Below are 15,421 nucleotides of genomic sequence, written 5' to 3' on the forward strand. Positions count from 1 at the left end.
GTCATCTCTTATTTTTTCTGAACAGGGCCATAATTGTTATTAAGTAGCTTATTTAAATAATTCAATATGCAGTATATACTCGCAAGAATAAGCCAAGAATTCAAGGTGCCAAAATACACCAAAAAATTGGGTTTGGATTATCTGCAGATGGGTTTATCTGCAAGTATATACTGTAATACTTTTTTAAAGTATCTGTATATACTCGCATATAAGCCCATCCACAGATAAGCTGACCCTTGAATTTTTAACCAAAATACCACAAAAAATAGTTAATCTATGGATTACCCACAGATAATCCAATTGTGAAAATTAATACATACAAAAATTTTGAGGGTCATCTTGTCCGTGGGTGGCACATTTTTCATGGTATTTTGGTTAAAAAATTGAGGGTCAGTTTATCCATGGATGGGCTTATTCACAACTATATATGGTAATTCTAGAAATGTTAAAGAGAATGTTCAAGAGAAATTTCTAATATATTGGATATAATTTTTTGTTTATGAGGCAGAATATGTACAAACTATTATAGATGTTTTAAAACAGACTATTAAGCCAGAGAATTGAGTGAATTCTTGAAGGTCTCTTTTCATAAATGTGTGATATTAGGAAGAATTATGGTCAGCTCATCAACAAATAAATTCAGTACATAATTTTTACCCTCCATATTGATCCTCTGAATGGATTATTTATATGTAAAGCACCCTCTAACATTTCAATAACTAAATTAAACCATAAAGAAGAAAGGAGACATCCCTCTTTTTACAATAAATTGTTTTGAGTCATAGTTGTTGGTTCTTACTTGTGTTTTTGTAGGCTGGTAAATGTTATCTATCATATTTTGGAATTTAGAGCCAGGTGTAAATTTAAATATTCAATTTTGGAATATATCTAGACTGATCAGAATGAATAATTATGCCTATAACGGATTTGAGACAATTAGCCAATAATTCTGATTTTATAATGTGTTTAATCATGAAAAAGGCCCATATGAAGTAATCTCATCTTGTTTCTTTTTTAATTTTAGATTTTGCCATGAAGGAAAAAGATTCTAATGTTGATGCAATAGCTACAAATAACTAAAAAAGAGAGAGAGAGAGAAATCATTAAATTAACCCTTTGTAGAACTGATTAATCAACTCATCTTAGCTAGGTGATTTACCATTTTTAAATTTTGGAAGACTGTTATTAATTGTGATCTGGTAAAAAGTGAACCTCGGTACTGAATACTTTGTGTTGGTAATGCTAATTAACTCCAAATCATCTAAATAATTCTTAATGTCCTCTAATTTTGGATGTTTATTATTTTGAAAAGAAAAGAGAGAAGACAAATAGAAACAACACAACACAGATGCTACACTTAATCTTAGCCAAAAGGCCAGGAAGTGATATTGCACAGAAGTTTGAAGAGTAATATTAAGATAAAATTAAAAGAAAGTATAAGCTATTCCTATAAGAGCAGGTGGCAGCTGTGGCAAGGAGGGTGTCAGAACCTGCATCACCCAACTGTTGTTTTCCATTGTATTGCATTCGGTGGGAGTTGGATTGATTTGTTTCTGCCACTTGTAACTAAGGGGGGTGCGAAGAGAGGAGTCTTTGGAAAAGACCCTGATGCTGGGAAAGATTGAAGGCAAAAGGAGAAGAGGACGGCAGAGGATGAGATGGTTAGATAGCATCACTGAAGCAATGAGCATGAAACTGAGCAAACTCAGGGAGGCAGTGAAAGACAGGAAGGCCTGGCGCAATATGGTTCATGGGGTCACGAAGAGTCCTGTCTGAACAACAACGACGACAACTAAGGGGGGGGTGGATGTTAATGGTTGTAAGGGGAGTCGGGAAGCAGCTTAACCATAAGTGGGCAATTTAGACTGGCTTGATTGCCGGCCAGGCAGCTGGGGCCCAAAGAACCAGGAAGAAGCTCAGGGAGGAAGGAGAGAGGTCAACAACAGGTGAAGAGGAGTCACGACGCCAAGCAATAAGGGGAGGGGGGATAAATAGAGGGAGGTTTACCTAAGGCGTTAGTTTTAGCAATGTTCTGTTTACAAGCTACATGTACCTCTTAATAAAGAAGTATTTATCTGACCCAAGCCTGGTTGCGTGAGAAAGCTTCAGAACTGAGAGTTGGACATCATGGACTTGCACAACTTTGGGTTGTGCATCAGTTACGCCCTTTCCTGGATCGGGATGCCCTTCAAACAGTCACTCATGCCCTTGTTATCTCCCAGATAGACTACTGCAATGCTCTCTACATGGGGCTACTCTTGAAGTATCCGGAAGCTACGGCTGGTCCAGAATGCAGCTGCGCGGGCTATTGTTGGAGCCCCAAGGAGGGCCCATGTAATGCCTCTATTCCGTGAGCTGCATTGGGTGCTAGTTTGCTTCCAGGTCCAATTCAAGGTGTTGGTTATCACCTTTAAAGCCCCGCATGGCAATGGGACCAGGTTACCTAAGGGACCGCCTCTCCCCTATTTCAACCCGTCCCACCCATTCACACAGAGAGGGCATGCTTCAGACCCCCTCAGTGAAAGAACAATGATTAGTGGGGTCCAGAAGGCGGGCCTTCTCTGGGGTAGCCCCCGCTCTTTGGAACATTCTGCCCCCGGAGGTGTGATTGGCCCCCACTCCTGGCCTTCCGAAGGGCCTTGAAGACTTGGTTCTGCCACTTGGCCTGGGGTGGGGAGGGAATACCTCAAGCATGGGGATGGCTAGCCCCATAGAGGTTTTCTGTCTTCAGCCTCAGATTTTTCATCTTCTTGGACCCTCCTTCTCCTTTTTAGTAATGTTTTTTACTGATGTTTTATGTATTTATACATATTTGTTTTTAATGTTTGTTGTGAGTCGCCCAGAGTTCCCCCACTGGGGGGAGATGGGCGGTTGAAAAATTTAACAAGCAAACAAACAAACAAACAAATTCCATTGGAAGAAACATCTCATTTTTATCCTGATGTATCAACTTGGATTAAAACAAATATATATGTCATGGCAATCAGCATTTAGATGTATACACTTCTTTAAAGAATTGTGCAAATTCAGTGTTAATTTTATTACTGTGAGTAGTCATTTGACCTTTACAGTCTGGTATTGAGTTTATAGATGTCTTTTCTCAGGGTTTTTTTTTTAATAATTTATTTGCTAATAATTTAGAGTTATAAAACTCATATTTTGGCTTTCAGTACCAAAATGCTGAAATGCTATTAGCCTCTAGAAAATTTAATTCTAGTCTATATACTACTAAAACTCTTGTGTCTGTAACCTTCAATTGGGCAAAACGGTGCAGCATAGGGCAATAATTTTTGAACCAAGGTACCTCAATTGGGCTAACTTACAGAATGTGTCCAAAATCTGGGACCCATTACTCCTATGGGATTTAAATATGGGAAATTTGTGGCTCCTTCAGCACTGCTGTGCTGACATGGTCAGCTCAGGTCACATGATCATCATGGGCATATCCCCAACCTCTTTCCCACCTCTCTCCCCTGCACCCAATCAGTGGGAAGCAAGATATGACAGGCAAGTGGCGATTGGCTGCTTTGGAAACGAGGCAGAAATTTGAAATCTCTTAATGGCTGTGGGCATTGAGGAAAGGATTTGGATGCCTGCTGGTGAGGTAAGGCTGGCTGGGTGGCACCGGTGGTCGACGGGTGAACTCTTTCCTCCCTTAAGGGAGGAAGCCCTTGGGGACACACCAGAATGGGGAGTAGGGGTGCAGTTTTCCTCATGGCCCGTGGCTCCCTTTGTTCTACCTCCCCCCAGCAAAGTGGCAGGCAGTTCTGCTGGTCACTGAGGAGGCGGCGGCGGCGGCTTCACTGGGGCTCACCTGAGGGTCATGAGGGGAGGGCAAATGGCACAAGCCTATATTATATGTTGAGGGAGGGAGGGATTTTTGACACTCCCTGCCAGCTTCCCACAAGCAAAGTCAATGGGGAAACTGGCACCAAGTCATAAGTTGCTCACACTCCCACTGCTTTTTTGCCCTTGGTCATTCTGTTTCTCTGTTTAGGTAAGGAAGTATCTCTGAAACAATGACCTAGCAGGTCATGGGTTGTCTAGTTTTTTTATAAAACTCTTAAGGAGCCTTGGTTGAAGTCAGGCAGCATCAAAATCAAATACATTAACTCTTATTACTGTTTTCTTTCCCATCTTCTTAGTAGGGATGCTTATTTTCTTTGAAAAATAGTGAGATGGGGGAAAGGCTTTATCAGCCTTCTCTGCAGCTCACAGAAAACATTCTCCCTCTTGCTATGGGAATATGAGAGCCCAAGTGCACAGACTCTGAGTACCTGCAAGCAGATGCTAGTTCCCAGAGAGTGGGGGTCTCATTTTTCACTGCTGCTATCAGCTGGTCCCACCTAGCCATTACAGCATCCCCTTTTTAAATTCTGTTAGCTGTTTATAAGAGCATTTGCAGGGTACGTCAACAGGATGGGCACCATAAAGGAAATTATCTTATCCTTGAATCGGTGATATCCGCATATCAGATCCTGTTGGCTGAATGAGCAAAGGGCTCTGCTTCAGCTTGGAGAAGAGTATCAGGTGGGGAGCCATGGGGCTCTGTTCTGGCCCCTGCATTGTTCCATTTTCATCTATGACGTGTGAGGGAGATGGAGGGATGCTTTTCAAACCTACAGCTGACACAGATTTGTTAGGAGAGTTGCCTAATCCTTCAGATGGAAGAGAGGAGATTCAAAGACAATTAAGAGAGGTTTGAGCAGCCAGCTGAAATGAATGAGATGAAACTGAAGTTCTGCATCTGAGAAGAAAAAATGAAAGGGATGCAGAAAACATGGCTTGGCAGTTCAGAGGAAAGCTACTAAGATGGTGAAGGATCTGGAAACCAAACTTAAAAGGCACAGTTAAAGGATCTGGGTGAATTTAGGAGAGACAAACGAGGGGAGATAGACTTCAAATATCTTAGGAGTTGCCACATAGGAGAGCGGACTTATTTTTTATTGCCCCAAGGGCAGGAACAGAACAGAACCAATAGGTTAAAAGTTCAAGAAAATAGGTTCAGACTAGAAAACTCACCGTACAGTCAGCAGTGGACCAGGCTACCACTGCTTCAGTGGAAGTTTTCAGAGAGAGCCTGCATGGCCATCTTATAGCTCCTGCAGTGAACAGGCCTGGATTGGATGACCCCCACAGTCCCAACTCTAGGATTCTACCTTATGTGAACAAGCGACGTTAGCTTCTCACTGTACTCCAAAGGAAAGGAGCTAAGTTTGTCAAAACCTCTAGCCCAAAGCCAATCAGCCTTGTACAGGTAGTCCTCACTTAGTGACCCTAATTAGGACTGGAATTTCCATCACTAAGCAAAGCAGTCCATCCCACTGTCTCCTCCCCAGCTGGGCCTGGTGAGCTCCCTTCAGCAGAGGCGGCTCCATCGCCCTGTCATGCTCACCTCTGCTTCAGCTCCCTCCACTGACTAATCTCCCCCCCATCCCTGCCCTTTTGGTCGCCCTGCATTCCACTGTCTGCCCCCCCCCAGCTGACCTTTGTCATCTTCTTCCTCCCACTGCTGACAAGGTGTGCCCGGCCAAGGCAGCTGCTGGCTCTTTGTGACACCTGATAAGGCCTTTGCAGAGGCGTTGCGAGGGCCAGCAACTGGCGGGTGGTAGCAGAGTGGTTGGGAAGGAGACTGCGGGACAGAGCCGGCAGCTTGTGCAGGGCAGAAGCTGTGAGGTCCTTGCCTAATGACGCGGTTGTAAATGCGGGTGGGCTGTCAAGTGCCCAAATTTTGATCATATGACCACGGGGGTGCTACAGCTTCGAGTACTGGTCATAACTATCATTCATTCAGCACGGTTGTAACTTCCTGTATGGTTATAAGCTTAATTCCAATGAAGGGCACAAGGGCATTTTTACCATAAGTAAAAAAAGGATCTGGGGTCATTTGCCACCCAGAGACCCATTTCAGCTGCATAACAACGGATCAATCAGGGCTTAGCCTGCTTGGTGCAAGTCACTATTCCAGCATCAGGCAGTAATCTCCACCACACCTTCCCTTCTCACACTCCCCTTGCACTCCCTCTGCTTCAGAGTTGCTTCAAGCACTTGGATGTCCAGCTCAGTAGTGGCAACAACTGGATGAACAGAGGACTGATCTCATTCACCCACAGCACAAGTTCAAAGATTCAAACCCTGCCTTGGGGAACGAACAGGATCCAGGCAACCTGAGCCATTCATAAGCTGCAGACCCCAGACTACAAGCATGTTGCTACAGGGAACCAAAGTATGAGGACATTATTTTCCCATCTCAGGAATACAGGGACACCATGGTACATGCAACAGCTTCTCCCGTTTCCAAACGGTATAAGAAGGTGAGGTACAGAATCTGGAAGGAAACCAAAGGATTCTCCACAACCCCTTCCAGATGCTGTACTGGAGACCCCGCAATAGCCTGATTGCCAAGACAAGTCTCGCTCTCTTTTTCATAAAATGAGGAGGCAAGAGGCAGAGAAAGATTCAAGGAAGGGTTGGATGAACTGATGGAAGCATTTTATTTTCTTTTTTAAATAAAGAAATAAGTTACAGCAGCCAATAGTACTTCCAAGTGGACATCCAATCAGCTTATTAAGGACCATTTTAAGACAAGGAGACGCCAGGAGATCCAATGCCCCCATGCGCTCTCCACATTTCCTGCACTCCCATCAAGCTTGGCATTCAATATAACACGCGACTCATTTTCTCCTTTCAGAAAGAGGAGCCAGTCGCACTTTCTCACGCAGGCTGTGAGGGGTGCAAACTCATCTCTGGATTCTCCTCAGCCCATGTTCTTCCGGTTGCCATAGCCCCTTGGGTGGAGGTCCTTCCACTCATCCCATTCCCGTGCTTTCAATAGCGCGGCTTCTTCCTCCCCCTCTGTGCTTTTTTCCTGTTCCTTCTGCTGGTCTTCAGTACCTGCTATGGGCCAAAAGAGTGTGCATGTTTGTTCATCTATCAACACGATTTTAGAGTACAGTTACCACAATCCCAGTCAAGAGCACTGACATGGTCACACATTTCCTGTTCCAACTGTTTCACCCCCTTTTAAGCAGTGGCAATGCTTGTGGGATGGGGGAGAGATAACATGAGAGGGAGCGTAAGATGAGTAAAAGTGTTCTGCACTCTTAACAAAAGCCCACATTTTCCAAAATTTGTTCTACATAGTTTTGAGAATTACAGGGTGTGGCAATTCACATGGTTTTTGGTAATTCCTCAAGCCAACCTGTGCTCAGTGGCACAAGCTCTACCCATGCCGCTCTGCCTGGAGTTCTTTCAGAAGAGAATGGAAGCAAGTACACACTCAGAGATCAAGAGCCATTTTGGAGATACAAATCCATTTCTGGTGTTTCTTTGTGGAAACTGTCATTTCCATTGTTTGCTAAGAGGATTTTATTTTTTAAAGATTAAAAACAATCCTTTGGGTGAACACTTGTTATATCTAACCTAGCACACTTTAGAAAAGTGACTGTTCATAGCACTGTGGGGGGCACTCTGAATCCCAAAGGAAGTTGCACTTCCCACATTCTGCCACTGAAGTTCACCTTTCAGCTAGCTTTCTAAATAATCCTAAACTATTTTAGCATGGGGCCTTTGATAGATCAGAAACACAGTAAGTCCCTCTTTGAGAGTGGCCTTTCCTCAACTCCCTCCCCACCTCCTCGTGTTCAAAAATACCTGGAGCTCTTTGGGAGATGCCTCGATCGGGAAGGACTCCTTGCTTCTGGTGCTCCTCGTACCATTCATCCACTGTCATTGTTGCTAGGCTAGGATAGCCAGCACCAAACACCCTACAAGAAAGGAAACTAAGCCAGAACTTGTCCTGCTTCCAGCCCCCTGAAGCAGCACAGAGCAGCAGGAGCAGGAACAATCCACATTCCTCTCATGAAAAGCCCACCTGCCATCAAGACTCCCTCCCTGCCAGAAGCAGCAGCAGGAACCCTCCCCTGCTCCCCCACGTGATATACTTTGCCTGGGCAGCATCCCGAGTAAGGATGAAGGGCCTCACTGGAGGTCGGGGTGGCTGGCAAGGTCGTGTGGCTGAACCCTGGGAGAAGGGATGGAAAAACAGGGGGAGGGGCATTTTTTAGCACCTGTTCACACTAAAACAAAAACTCCAGGAAGTGGAGGGCAGGCAACTGCATGTTTTCTCAACAATATTTTTGCTCAAAACATGGCATCTACCCATGCATGGAATATATTCTGGTTGGGCGGGGGGGGGGGGGAAGAAATGCACTGTCCTCGAACAGGTGATGAACATTCATCCTTTTCAAAGCCATCACAATTTATCAAAGTCATCAAAATGCTAATACCTGTTCTCCCCCAAGTAATATTTGGTCTTCCTCAGATGACTTTCTGTCAACTGTGCACAGAACACATTTTATGTGCACAAAGTGCTTCTGTGGCAAGAATGACTTCCATTTCATAGATGGGAAATTGAGTTGAGAAATAGGCCAGGCAGGAGAGCAGCTTGGGCTTTCAAGCTGGCAATGCCTGGAAGACAACACAGGTTTTTGGGCCAATGTGGCCAGGCTTCACTTGTGCTAAAGCAAAGTGGGCAACCTTCTATAGTGCAAGTATTCCACATATTCCATAAACATTCTTCAAAGAAGCATGGATGGAGTCAGCTATTCTCTCTTCTTTTCCACCAGGCCCCCTGAGCTGGATTTTTAATACTTTATTTTTGTACCAGATTTTAAATTGTCATATTGTGTATCAGCTGGCCAGTCACGTTGAGTGCTTTACGGGATAGCTTTGGAAACAAGAAATGCTCTCAGTTTTTCTTCCAGAATTCTTGCTTCTCTTTCTTGCCAAATCTCTCCCTGTTTCTCTGCTCTTCCACAAAGCACCTTGTCATACTATTTTGCCAGCTTTGGTTGCTTTGGCACAAGTGTTTAAAATGAGATAGAGTGCCACCCCACACTTCAGACTGCAGGTGGTAGACTGCACAACTGAATGATCTTATATTACACAAAGCCAGAATTCAATTTTTTTTTCAAGAGAAAGAGACAATAGGGGAGATTCTAGCCCAAATCCCCCAAATATGGATATTTCTCTCACGACTATTCAGATGAATTCTGTTGCCTGTAAGCTGAAGCTTTACAAATTTATACATATTTGTACCTATTCAGTAAGGAATTTTGGTGGCCAGGGATTCTAACTGTTTTTGGAAAAAAAGAGATAATAATTCAAAGTACTTGGCACCAAATTTTTATACACATGGGTACCACCAAGATTTGGGGACTTTTCTTACTTTTGATCAGAAAGGAACAGTAGTTTCCCCCCTTTATATTTCAAACTATATTGTGCCTATTATAGATCCTACATTATAGTTCTCACATTTTCTGAGAGAAAATAGAGGGAGGGTATAAAAAAGGCCCCCAGTCTGATCAATACAACTGATGCCACTATCTCACCTGTAGAGCACTCCGCTGATTCAGGATTGCAATTTCCTGATCAATGCTTTCAATTTCCTCCAGGCTTATATTGATCCACTTCTTGATCTGCAGCAAATAGAATTCTCGAATTTGTTCTTCTTCAGCTTGGCCACTATCAACAAAGGGTTTCAAAGAAGCCAGCTGGTTCTCCACCTCCTTCTTTTGCTTGTATCTGTTTCCCAAAAGATTTATGGAAGTCAAAAACAAGTCCATCTGCAGGCATTCAACTGAAAACATTTGCAACAGATAGTTGTACAGCCTCTACCTGAACCCATCCAATGAAGGAGCCCACTCTGTTTCTAGTGAGTCTCCCCACCCTCCATTCCAAAATTTGAGATAGCCCTAAGTCTGCTGTCCTTTAGAAGGGCCCCAGTGAGGATGTCACACGAGTCCCTTTTTAGTGTCTTGAATGTGAGTTGCCTCCAGCACAAGACAATTTTAATGTTTTCTGTTGTATTATTTTCAACTTTTCAGAGGCACAAGGTGAGCAGGTACCTGAGCTTACATGTAGGCAGTTTCCAGTTTCAAAACCTAGCAGGTATATTGCAAGAACGGTCATCTTACAGAGCTGGTCTTTACAATACTTTTGCGTCCGCAACACTGTACACGTCTGCTCCGAAATCAGAGGGAGATCCAACGCCGCGGCCCCTGCGGGCGGTCTCCGCCCGGGCTCTTCCAGCCCCCGCCCCGCGCTTCCACCTAGCGAAGTTCAAAGGGCCGGCCGTGCTCGCCCAGCGCGGGCCCCTCTCAGCCACGTCCGTGGGCGAAGCGCGGCTCCCAAACGGCTTGCGGGGCCTAAGACCGCGGGCGCTGTCGCCGGCTCGGCCCATCTCGGCCGCGGGGCGGGGAAGGGCTCCGGGGCAGAGCGTTGCCTCGAAGAAAAGGCGCCCAAAGGGGCAGAAAAGGAGACTCGGGAAACCGCCCTCCCCGACGGCCGGGCCGGGCCGGGCCCTCCCCGCGCGGCGGCCGTCGAGCCCCCACCCCCCCACCGGACCCCGTCCCGCCTACCTCTCGATCTTGGCCCGCCGGCCGGCCGCCATGGCCAGCAACGAGGCCTGGCCGTCGGGCCGGGCGGGCGCGGCCTCCCCTCCGTCGTCGTCGCCGTCCACCGCCTGGGCCTCGCGCGGCAGGTCGAAGCGGGCGACGGCGTAGTCTCGGCAGAGCCGCAGGAAGTCCAGGAAGAGGCCGCGCGCCCTCCGCAGGTGCTCCAGCCGGCGCTCGGGGGCCACCTGCCGCAGGGTCAGCGCGGCCAGCAGGGCGGGCACCAGCATGAAGCGCAGGTCGGCCGAGGCGATCTCCTCCAGCTCCTCGTTGCGGCTGCGAGACAGGCCGAGGCGGCTGAGCCGGGCGGCGGGCGGCGGGGGGGTCGGGGCGCCGGGGGGAGCCGCCTCCCGCCCGCCCGGCCGCCCCCCTCGCCGGCTCACCTGAAGAGCTCCAGCTGGGCCACGGCGCGGGAGGCGCGCTCCAGAAGCTCCAGGCCGCGCTGCACCCGGGCCTGGACGGCGGGCGCCCCCGAGGACGCCTCGGCGCTGCTCTCCACCTCCTCCAGCAGCCGCCAGCCCGACTCCAGCAGCTCCGACAGCCGCGCCGGCTCCGCCGGCTCCGCTGCCGCCGCCATCACCGCGCCCCTGGCGGAAGTGACGGCGCAGGAGGAAGGGGCGGGCGCCAGTGACGTCGCGGCCCGCGGCGGCCGGGACTGGTCCGCCGCCGGGAGCGCCCTCCTGCGCGGGCCGCGGGCGCCGCGGACGGGCCGCTTCTCAGGGCCTGGGGGTCCCCGCCCGCGGCCTCCTCGTCGCGCGGCGCTTCCCGCGGGCGCCCTCGAAAGCCGGCCGGGAGGAGGCGGGCGTCTCCGCGAGGAGGGGCGAGGGCCGGGCCGGGGTCCCTCCCTCGGAGCCGGGCACACTGCGGCCCGGAACGGCGGCCGCCGCCGCCGCCGCCGCCGCGCGCGTGTCCGAGCACGGCGATGTTGGCTCCCCTTCGGGCGGCCGTGCGACCGGAAGGGCCTGAGGCGACCTCTCTGGGCCGGGAGGCTCAGGAAAGGCTGGAGCTGCCCTCCGCCGGGGCGGCTGTCCCGGAATGCAGCGCCCCCGTCGCCGGCCGGTCAGGGCCAGTCCGGGGCGGCCGCCGGTGGCTCCCGGAGCCGCCCGGGGTGCTGGCTGTGAGCCGTGCGCCCCCTCCGGTCGGGCGTCGCTGCCTCAGGCGCTACCTGGTCCGGGTGGGGGCTGCGGCCCCGCGCCGTGGGGAGAGTTCTTGGCGGCCTGTGTGTGAAGCCGGCGCTCCCCGTTCCTGTGGTGGTCGTGGGTGGGCTCGATGGGGAGTTAAAATTCACGCGGGGCCAGGACACGAAAGGGGCCTTCTGTAGCTCGCGATCCTGCCAGTACGCAAGGGCAGATCTGAGCCAGCAGACGCGTATGGCCTGCATCCTCCTCGCATGTGCCGAACGACCAATGGGCATTTACTGAATGCACCTCTTGGTCGTCTGTTCCTGGAAATCCTGCAAAATGATGGGTCTAACTGGTGTCTGGGGCCGATTTATTTAAATGTCTGCAACAAAACCTGTGAACCATTCTGACGTTCTAAGCGTTTTCTATTTATGTTAGAGTACTTGCAGGATAGAAAATGAACAGGAGCTAAGGTTTCCCAGTTTTGATGAAGTGTAACAAGAAATTAAATGTCTTTACCTCCCTAAGTGCTGAGCTGCCATCGTGTTTTAGCTCCTTCGTATTCTATTTCATGGTAGAGTACCATGGTAGGTACCACCCCTTTGTATCACACTCTAGTCATTCTCAAGCTACTTCATTTTCTAAAGTCCTGCCAAGAAACCCCTTCCTTACCCTTCTTAAATAAAAAAAGGACACCTAACCATTATCGCTCAGCTTTTAATATGTATAATGGAATTCTGTTCCAATAATGCTTTTTTTTCTGTCCCGATTCTTTCATGATCCATTAGAAGTCCCAGGTTGTGGTAGTGCTTTCAAAGCTAGAATCAGACAGCACTCCTGCTCTATGGTTGGTTAACTGAGGCTGGACTGGCAATGTTCCAGAAGTCAAGCGATTGAAATCACATCAGAAGAGCTTTATTTGCAAAGAAAATACTGTAAATTAACTAAACTTACATCCCAGTTTATATACATTATATATCTATTATATCTATATATATATATCTTTATCTATATATATATATTTATATACACACAGAGATCAAATTGTGACTAGAGCTGCTGGCCCACAGAGCAGCCTAAAAGTTGCACCCCTTCTCCCATGTCTTGCCCCACTGCAAGAGGGGCTGACTTGCGCCTGCAGCTTTCCTGTCATTCAGAGTCTGAACAGAGTTTGACTAACATTACTGTTTTAAGACACCTAATGACCAAACTTCCCTTGGTGGGTCTTATTTTAAACTCTAATGAAGCCAACTGCTAACACCATTAAAAACAGGGAAGCCTGATACAGAACAGTTTGTAAATAAATGGAAGCAGAACCGCTGGCTTGGAGCCTTGACCCTCATGGCTGGTCGAAGGGCAGAAACAGAGGAGGCTTCATTCTCAGATGGAATTTTCAGCCTCCATGCTGCAGGGCACTGTTTCCAAAGTGAAACAGACTTACATCACAAGAAGTGATGGGCACTGGCCTTGCTGCAATCATCTTTTAAAATTATGGCTGAACTAGATCCTGCAGATAATGCAAAGTTCACACACCTTTTTCAGATGCATTTCTTCATGTTTGCAAATAAGTGAGAACAGGAGAATCAAGACATCTGTGCATAGCACAATAGTAGAATTTCAACTTTATAGTTGCCAGTTAAAACCAAGCACTGCATTGGCACTTTATTGCCACTGCCATGAAAGGATTCTCAACATTTTCAGTTCAGAGGACCGTCCATCCACCCTCTCCTGCTTCCTGCAGACGCAGACTTATACTGTGTCTGAACTGAGTAAAACAGTCTTTACTGCTCCCCCACTTACACCACCAGGACAGTTGCTATTAAAAACCAGGCTGGGCTGAAGCAAACTGGCGACATTCTTTCTGTCTCCCTGGCAGAGAGTTGGAAGAAGCAGACTATGACCACAATGCTTGCTTTTAACTTCCTCCCATCACCTTTCTAAGGGACAGAGGCAGATGCTAAATGATCCCCCTTGCCAGCTGACTTAGTGGTTTGCCAGAATTGCTTCACAGGAAAATAGAGTGCGTGGTCATATAATGTTTGGTGTTAATCATTCACAGCCTTAAAGTATCTGCTGAGAGCAGTTGCTTTAAAGTTTAGCTGAAATTGATCTGTATAGAACAGAAAAGGTTGCTTCCCAGAGAGATTCTCCTCTAGTCAGAACTCAATCCTAGAACTTCCTAATTCTGTCTTCCGTTAGCCTCTCTTCTGTCAGTGGATTTAGGAAATAGACTGCTTGTCCACACCTCAGGTCATAACCCCTGTGCAAGGCAAGGTTGCCCTGAGTTTTACTGCTCTGTGACTCAGCTCACTATGAAAAGAAAATGGCTGCTGGGAAGCTTGAAAAAAAACCTTTCTGCTAATATTGATCTGGAAGACAAATGTCAAGGCAGAACTGGGAATGCCACATTTAGAACAAGTCAGGGTAGAGACAGAAAGACTGCAAAACCAAATCCAGAAAGAAACACCTTTTTAAAAACATGTAACAGCACATTTGCTTTTGAAAGATGAATTCACTATTTTAACTGGGTAGTGTGTTTTTGCTGAAGGCAACTTCCAGCTTTATAAATAGTCCCTCATCCATATTTCCAGTTTCTAAACACAAATGTTTCCCAGGCCACATCTAGGGTCCCCTGTATATTTGGTATGAAAAATTAAGAGTGGGACGAAGAGTTTCGGTGTTAATGTGCTTCTTTCAAAGAATTTTACTTCCTGGACAGCATTCAGTTGCATGCCTTCTATCATCTGTTGCCATAGTTACTCTTACAAATGCAAGATGTGAGAAGAAAGTGACCTTCTCACCGCCTGCTGTGAGTAGGCACCTCTGGTGTGATACATGCAACTCAGGCTTGCCCTTCTCCCTGTCAATGCTCCATTTTTTAGCACCGCCCTAATGGAACCAAGGGAAACCTTGCTTTCTTCCTGCAGTTACATAAAAAAAAAATAAATACCTGTCATCAGTTCTTTCTTTGACCCTTCCCAATTCTTTTGAACAGCAATGCCAGGTGGCTTGGGAAGCCCCCACCTTAGGTCACAAGGTCCTTAAGAAGAGGGCCCATCCCCTAGCCGTATGGCTCCAAAGAAGGTAGTATGCTTGCTCATGTTGATGGAGATGTCAGCGTGGACCATTTTCACAGCAATCTTCTGCCGAGCTTTGAGGAGACAAACCCCAGCTGTGTAGCAGGTGTTGAAATTGGTCTTTCCTGTTTCAATACTCCGAGTGCACTGCAGAAAGGGCTTTTCATCCACCACCACCTCAAAGCTGGCAAAATCTGTGAAGTTTATGTAATATACCTAATTGGAAGTGAACAAAAAAAAAACAGCGTCACCAGGAGAAAAAACCCTACAGGAACCATGTATAAGCGCATCGATAGTAGTGCTTGTTATTCAAACATAGAATAAATCACTCTTTAATGATGACAGAGGACATGGGCACCAGTCACTGAGGCAAGATCTCTCTCTCTCTCTCTCTCTCTCTCTCTCTCACAGACAGACAGACAGACAGACAGTCCAACAGAAAATGAATTCATTTGGTAAAACACACAATGATGGTTGAGCTGATAAGCAAAGATCCTTGAAACAAGCCTCATTTTGTCTACCAGATTATTTTCAAGGAAAACGTAAGGCATCCGTTGATTTTCCACTTCCATGGTCAGTGGCCTAACAAAGGAGTGTTGCTGGAATGCCCTCTCCTGAGGAATAACCCAACTCACACAAGAAAGATATGTAACCTCATTGGGAGAGATCTGAAAGTTTGCCAACTGTGCAAAATGGTTTCAGGCTGCTATATTCACAGACAGGTTGCAAGAGGAAGCAGTGACCCATCACGCTTGGAACAGTTTGTCTT

At 47.3% G+C, this 15,421-nt stretch overlaps 2 protein-coding genes across 7 annotated transcripts in view; both read right to left on the reverse strand.

The window, feature by feature from the left end:
* Nucleotides 1-6,475: 6,475 nt before the first annotated feature.
* Nucleotides 6,476-11,765, reverse strand: IGBP1 (immunoglobulin binding protein 1). 2 transcript variants are annotated; one of them, XM_088129266.1, is made up of 6 exons: nucleotides 10,838-11,765; nucleotides 10,422-10,730; nucleotides 9,393-9,585; nucleotides 7,944-8,023; nucleotides 7,654-7,766; nucleotides 6,476-6,894 (listed from the first exon to the last, which is right to left on the reverse strand). In XM_088129266.1, exons 1-6 carry the CDS (start codon nucleotides 11,029-11,031, stop codon nucleotides 6,758-6,760), a joined length of 1,026 nt encoding a protein of 341 aa, XP_087985392.1. In that variant the 5' UTR covers nucleotides 11,032-11,765; the 3' UTR covers nucleotides 6,476-6,757. The 2 variants fall into 2 exon arrangements, with proteins under 2 accessions (XP_087985392.1, XP_087985391.1); XM_088129265.1 differs by having other exon boundaries at nucleotides 6,476-6,897; nucleotides 10,838-11,757.
* A 709-nt stretch (nucleotides 11,766-12,474) lies between these two features.
* The window catches only part of EDA (ectodysplasin A), a 109,467-nt gene continuing 106,520 nt past the window's right edge, over nucleotides 12,475-15,421 (reverse strand). For all 5 annotated transcript variants that reach the window (XM_088129264.1, XM_088129263.1, XM_088129262.1 and 2 more), the window contains one exon: nucleotides 12,475-14,868. In XM_088129264.1, coding sequence (XP_087985390.1) covers nucleotides 14,617-14,868 — 252 coding nt within the window. In that variant the 3' untranslated portion in view covers nucleotides 12,475-14,616. The remainder of the gene's footprint in view (nucleotides 14,869-15,421) is intronic.

This window comes from Python bivittatus, unplaced genomic scaffold (genome assembly GCF_059951505.1).
Source record: "Python bivittatus isolate LINGU-HERP-01145 unplaced genomic scaffold, Pbiv_v1 ctg000790_np1212, whole genome shotgun sequence".
Taxonomy (NCBI): domain Eukaryota; kingdom Metazoa; phylum Chordata; class Lepidosauria; order Squamata; family Pythonidae; genus Python; species Python bivittatus.

Excerpts from the sequence above, each read along its gene's own strand:
- IGBP1 (XM_088129265.1), bottom strand. The coding sequence starts at position 11,031 with ATGGCGGCGGCAGCGGAGCCGGCGGAGCCGGCGCGGCTGTCGGAGCTG. Across the intron at positions 10,731-10,837 it reads GCCCAGCTGGAGCTCTTCAG|CCGCAACGAGGAGCTGGAGG; the intron begins GTGAGCCGGCGA and ends CCTGTCTCGCAG. Across the intron at positions 6,898-7,653 it reads CATCTCCCAAAGAGCTCCAG|CAGGTACTGAAGACCAGCAG; the intron begins GTATTTTTGAAC and ends TTTGGCCCATAG.